The 6,696-nt window shown below is 32.9% G+C and overlaps 1 protein-coding gene across 2 annotated transcripts; it reads left to right on the top strand.

The window, feature by feature from the left end:
* The first annotated feature begins 854 nt into the window (after window positions 1-854).
* Window positions 855-5,178, top strand: LOC136042908 (GTP-binding protein 2-like). Of its 2 annotated transcripts, none has more exons than XM_065727834.1 (3): window positions 855-1,152; window positions 2,343-2,436; window positions 4,387-5,178. In XM_065727834.1, exons 1-3 carry the CDS (start codon window positions 1,127-1,129, stop codon window positions 4,543-4,545), a joined length of 279 nt encoding a protein of 92 aa, XP_065583906.1. In that variant the 5' UTR covers window positions 855-1,126; the 3' UTR covers window positions 4,546-5,178. The 2 variants fall into 2 exon arrangements, 1 of the variants encoding a protein (XP_065583906.1); XR_010621484.1 differs by lacking the exon at window positions 4,387-5,178 and adding an exon at window positions 3,481-3,790 and having other exon boundaries at window positions 859-1,152.
* Window positions 5,179-6,696: the final 1,518 nt, after the last annotated feature.

Here is a 6,696-nt window from a genome sequence, read left to right as displayed (position 1 = left end):
ACAGTGTAATATTGGGTTTTGATCAAGAAGAAGGTTTTTTAAAAAAAATTGAAAAGTGTGAAGTCTTTAAAGGTAGTAAACTGTAAATACTTGAAAAAAGTGAAAAGTGAAATAATCCATATTTCTTAAAATTAGAATTTTTAGTTTTGATCAGGAAGTTAGCTCTCCTGCTAAAAAAAACCGAATTGTAAAGCTGCGTATTGGTACTAATTGTAAACACTTATCCTTGGTCTGCAAAGAAAAGAAAATGCTGCGATAGACAGTATTCGTCGGTTGTTTCAATGAAGTTTTATTGCTGTTATGCTCGCATAGCATTATCAAGAAGCCCGACTTTTACTGGCAAAACATTCAAAGCTGAAAGAGCATGGTTGGAATAAATCAGGATAATGTTTTGCTCCTATTCTTTCAGGACTAAATCGGTATTTTTATGTCTCTCTTCCCTTTTTTCGTCAATAAATTTGCTGAACCGGAAAGCAATATCAGCTTCTCACATCAGAAATGATGCGAAGCCGGTACGCTGTGCCCACCAGCGGCTAAAGAAGAGTTTTAGACCTAGTTTTGTAAAAATGTATAAAGAAAATCAGGAGGAAGTATTTTTTTTGCGTCGCTTATTAATGTGACTGTACCAAAGAAATTTGCCAGAGCGATGAAAATATTGGTGTAAATAAAATCTTATCTATCTGTCTACTATGTCTCCCCGGAATTAAGAGCAGATATAGAAGTTTCTGCTCCTGAAAAAATATCATATTTTTTTTTTCTTATTTTTGTTGTTGTTGTTTTTTCTATGGGAGGGGCCATTTGGATTTGTTTTTTAGTAAAGCACTAGTTTTTAGAATTCTACAAGTATTAGGAAGTATCACAGGCCATTATTTTAGCTAGTTTTGTAATATATCTTGCTGAATCGATGAAACTATAATTTTTGTTCGTTGAAATTTTTAAATTCGCTGATCATTTTCCTTTTTTTATATCTGAAAACTAGACTTGAATAGATTTTGCATAGTGGAACTACACTAGATTTTTCTTTTCATTTTTAGATGACATCGCGTACATCGGAAAGCAATGATGTAGCAATTTACTACATTGGAGTCGATGATAATGACATAAAGTAGGGATATGTGAAGAGGAAATGACGAAAAGCTTGGATGCGCTACGGTATGGAATAAAAATCTGCGATATTATATGATAAATAACATTCGGTCATGAAACTTCATATTGGTCCAATAACTGAAGTTAGTTGTTACAAGTATACTTTACGGAATACTGAATGTTTTTGCTTAATTTCAACCAATCTTAATATAACCATAGATTTTCTATTTCTAACAGCTATAACTATCTATTTCCGACAATAACTTCTAATAGTGTTTCGTTAATCCAAGCTGAAAATCTAGAATGCTCCACTATAAGGACTTTTTTTTTATAAATTGATTCATATCTATTCATCTGCAAGTTTATTTCTTCTCATTTTGCCACAAAATTTTTCATTCTCAAGAGGAGTAATTCATTAATGAATCGTTCAGTTGTTGGCTAATCCTGTAGAAAAGGATTAATGAGTTTTAAGATTACAAATATACCATAATTGTCGACAGTCCGTGAAACTAATAGTGAGTCAAAACCAAGCATAATTATTTTAAGTGATGGCATTTGAAGTTGGTTGGTTAAGTTCAAAGTGATGGCATTTGAAGTTGTTTGGTTAAGTTCAAAGTGATGGTGACAATTACATGTTATGTTGTGAAAAGTTGAAAAGCGAATACCTAACAGTTTCTTATACATTAGCAGTCGATATAGCAGGTCCAAGCAGCTGGCACAGAAACGTTAAAAATATTCGAATTTTTTTTATTTATTGAAATAATTGGAAGCCTTTAAAATGTAAAATTTATATTCTAAACTGATTTTCGATATTATCTTCAGACGTTCATTCCTTGGTTTGTTATTTGGATTTAAATAATGTTCATAATTTATGTGTGACTTTTTGACGCATCGAAAAAATAAATACAGTTACTTTGATGGGAATATGGAACAGCTTATTTTCTGGGTATAATTTAAAGATTTTTGAAGTTTTTCAATTGTTTTCTTTAATATTAGATAAGGGTTTACTTGTGAGGTTAAATTGATGCTATTTTTCTTGTGAATACTTAATGAACTCTTGGTGTTACAATACCAAAAATACCTTAATTTTTTTTTTTAATATATCCATTATGGTGGAACACCAGAAATATCCTCCACTTTTCGTATCAGATGAACAGTATAATCCTTTCAAAATCTGTAGTGAGTGCAGATTTTCTTACATTTTCTTTAGTTTCATGTCTTTTGTATAACAAATTCAATAGAATGATCTTTTTAAGGAAAATAGCGTCGGAAATTGGAGCTACAGCATATGTAAAATTTCAAGCGTCAGTGGCTGAAGACAAAAGCTTTGTGAAGGTGATTGTTCGGAAGGTGAGGCGCATTCATTTCTCCTACGATAAAACTTTGCTTCCGTTATTTTTAAAATTAGTTTTAACTATCCCTAGGGCCTAAATGAATAAAAATACTGTGTAATAGACCATTATTTTTCTTCACGTAAATGAAAAGTCTTCTCTATTATACTCAACGTAAAAAAACGACAATAGAAGTTTTAACTTCTAGTAATTACCAATTTAATTATTTGAGTTATATACAAACTTGTCTGCAATGAAATAAAAAGAAGGAAGTAACAGAGAAAAAAAGAAACAAAACAAACAGTTGCATTAGTGAAAAGACCAAACCACATGCAAGTGGGGCCTAATACGAGAAAATCAAGAAGCGCAGTACTTACGCGTGTGTGTGTTTCTCATTTTTGCACTGGTCTTTCCAGGCATTTCTGTTATCAGGGCCTTGCCCACAAGTATTTTTATTGGGTGTTTTTCTTTTTTGGTTAAGGGCAATCGAATTGGTTTCAAAAGTCCTTGAAAGTGAATTGTTGGTTCTTTTTTGGTTAAGGGCTGGGCTTCTGGTCAGCTCGAATGATTCCAGGTTCTTGGAAATTATTCATTGGTAGCCGTGACGGGTATATTGAACCTTCACAGAGAGAAATTAGGAGTTTTTTCTCATGTTTTCGGCCTGTAAAAGTGACAATCTTCTTAATTATATCAGAATATAATGTGCATAATATCCAGTTAGATATACTATTATCTGTTCGCTTTGTAGAATTTCCTTCTTGGACTAGTACGTCTTATTGCTCGATTAAATTCTAAATTGATTTATGTATGGTTCATGCAGGCCGAGGGTCAATAAGAGCTATAGGGGTGAATTGGGTTTTATATTTTATAGGTTCATTAGGCATTAGTCTTGGGTATTAACGGTTTTATTAGGGTACATGGATCCCAATCTGGAAAATTGTACTTTTTAAGTTCTATGTGCAATTTTTCAGGCCATTCAGATATTTTGGCCATTCAGATATTTTTTTTTCAGATATTGGCCATTCAGATATTTTAGGCCATTAAGATTTTTTTTTTTTTTTAGCCAGGCCATTCAGATTCTTGAGAAAACAAACCAGTTATCAGTATTAAATAAGTGATTGATCCGAAGAAAAAAAAGTTGTAAGTGACTCAGCAAATTTCTAGGCCGAGAACTATGGTATTATCTGAGCACGAATACGAAGAAGCAGATAGGTCTACTAATATGGAAATTCGTCAATTGCTTGATGTGAGGAATGACTCCCAATGCTTCTGCTACCAATGTGGCTGCGATCACGAAATACAATATGGAAAAATAAAAGATTGAAAAAAAATAGGCCATTCAGATATGCGGCTATTATTGTTACAACCTCTGTCTGGATTAAAAAAAAATATATAATTTTTTTTTTTTTTTTTTTTTTTTTTTTTTTTTTTTTTTTTTTTTTTTTTTTTAGTTAGGCCATTCAGATATGCGGCTGTTATTGTTACAACCTCTGTCTGGATTGAAAAAAAATATATAAAGAAATATATCTGTAGTTGAATTAAACAAGGTTCTCACCATTTAAATATTTTGCATCTGTAGCGCGAGATTGATGTCAAAATCATTGGAGAATCTGCAGTATTCCTTAACCTTTGTATTTTCGACATGTGTGACTATTTTTTCTGGTATTTACAGAGGTAGGCTATTTTGTTGGCCTACACATAAAACTATGTTCCTAGTTTTTTCATTCTGAATCATTTTTAAAGCTCAAAACGCTTGGTTTGCTCACCAATAATTTATGTGGAAGTTATACATAAAAGAACATTGAGCATTAGATGGTGATCTCGATATTTATGTCAAAGAAAATATTCTCACCTTTTGAAACGGTATATATCGGATATTGCATCACTCCCCGGCTTTTGCCTTGAAATTTCTAGTATTAATGCTGGGCTGTATCTCCAACTTTGTAAAATAATCTCATTTCTTTTAAAGTTACCTAAAGCTGACCAAAATTGCCCAGAAACACGAATAGCTCTTTTGGGAAAAAAAGACGCTGGGAAGTCGACATTAATCCATGTGCTGTTAAAAGGAATGTTGGATGACGGGCATGGTAGCAGGTGTAAAGACGCCGTGAAAAGACCTGATTCTTGAAAAAAATCACGTTGCAAATACCTGTCTTACCGAAAACTCACACGACCGAACACCTCCTCGATCTACAGTGTAATATTGGGTTTTGATCAAGAAGCAAGTTTTCTAAAAAAAATTTAAAAGTGTGAAGTCTTTAAAGGTAGAAAACTGTAAATACTTGCGAAAAGTGAGAAGTAAAATAATCCACATTTCTTAAAATTAGAATTTTTAGTTTTGATCAGGAAGTTAGCTCTCCTGCTAAAAAAAACGAATTGTAAAGCTGCGTATTGGTACTAATAGTAAACACTTATCCTTGGTCTGCAAAGAAAAGAAAATGCTGCGATAGACAGCATTCGTCGGTTGTTTCAATGAAGTTTTATTGCTGTTATGCTCGCATAGCATTATCAAGAAGCCCGACTTTTACTGGCAAAACATTCAAAGCTGAAAGAGCATGGTTGGAATAAATCAGGATAATGTTTTGCTCCTATTGTTTCAGGACTAAATCTGCATTTTTATATCTCTTCCCTTTTTTCGTATATAAATTTGCTGAACCGGAAAGCAATATCAGCTTCTCGCATCAGAAATGATGCGAAATTTGTGAAGCAATGAATGTAGCGAAGCTCAAATTTTAATTTATTATGTAAAGACTAAATCTACCGTTTCAAATATGACAGTAAATCTTCTATTTTAACTTTTTCCTTTTCTAATTTTTCTTAACCTAATTTCCAACCAACTATCTCTGATTATCTTAAAGTCAGTAAGATTAAACTCTTGGGAGTTATTATAACCAGTGATTTAAAATGGGAAGCAAACGCAGCTAGTCTAGTAAAATGGGTAGTGCTGGCCTGCGGATGCTCAAGCTTATGTCGAAACATAGAGCCCCTCCAGATATGCTCCTCCGAATATTTACATATTTTATTCGCCCAATTCTGGAATATACAGCCCTTGTACGGTATTTTGGATTGACGGCTGAGCAAAGCGCCAGGCTCGAAAGAGTTCAGAAAAGATGCTCTAATGATAGTTTCGAAGTAGGCAGAAATGTTGTACGAAGAGCTGCTGAAAAAGTTTAAAATACAAACTCTGGAAACAAGAAGAGAGAAACTCTGCATGGATTTCGGAAGAAAATCTTTGATCCACCAAATCCACAAAACCCTTTTTCCCCCTCAATCCACAACAAAACGACTCCCGTGCAGGGTTGCAGTGCCTGTTGACAAACTTCAGCCGGTACGCTGTGCCCACCAGCGGCTAACGAAGAGTTTTATACCTAGTTTTGTAAAAATGTATAAAGAACATCAGGAGGAAGTATTTTTTTTTTGCGTCGCTTATTAATGTGACTGTACCAAAGAAATTTGCCAATGCCATGAAAATTTTGGTGAAAATAAAATCTTATCTATCTGTCTACTATCTCTCCCCGGAATTAAGAGCAGATATAGAAGTTTCTGCTCCTGAAAAAATATCATATTTTTTTGTTATTTTTCTTCTTCTTATTTTTGTTGTTGTTGTTTTTTCTATGGGAGGGGGCCATTTGGATTTGTTTTTTAGTAAAGTATTAGTTTTTAGAATCTACAAGTATTAGAAAGTGTCACAGGCCATTATTTGAGCTAGTTTTGTAATATATCTTGCTGAATCGATGAAACTATAATTTTTGTTCGTTGAAATTTTTAAATTCGCTGATCATTTTCCTTTTTTTATATCTGAAAACTGGACTTGAATAGATTTTGCATAGTGGAACTACACTAGGTTTTTCTTTTCATTTTTAGATGACATGGCGTACATCGGAAAGCAATGATGTAGCAATTTACTACATTGGAGTCGATGATAATGATATAAAGTAGGGATATGTGAAGAGGAAATGATTTGCGATATTATATGATAAATAACATTGGTTCATGAAACTTCTTATTGGTCCAATAACTGAAGTTAGTTGTTACAAGTATACTTTACGGAATACTGAATGTTTTTGCTTAATTTCAACCAATCTTAATATAACCATAGATTTTCTATTTCCAACGGCTATAACTATCTATTTCCGACTATAACTTCTAATAGTGTTTTGTTAATCCAAGCTGAAAATCTAGAATGCTCCACTCTTGGGACTTTTTTTTTATTCATATAAATTGAGTCATATCTATTCATCTGCATGCTTATTTCTTCTCATTTTGCCACAAAATTTTT

Source organism: Artemia franciscana, unplaced genomic scaffold (genome assembly GCF_032884065.1).
Source record: "Artemia franciscana unplaced genomic scaffold, ASM3288406v1 Scaffold_2434, whole genome shotgun sequence".
NCBI lineage: Eukaryota > Metazoa > Arthropoda > Branchiopoda > Anostraca > Artemiidae > Artemia > Artemia franciscana.
Note: the sequence above shows the minus strand (reverse complement) of the source record. Positions and strands in the feature narration are given on the sequence as shown.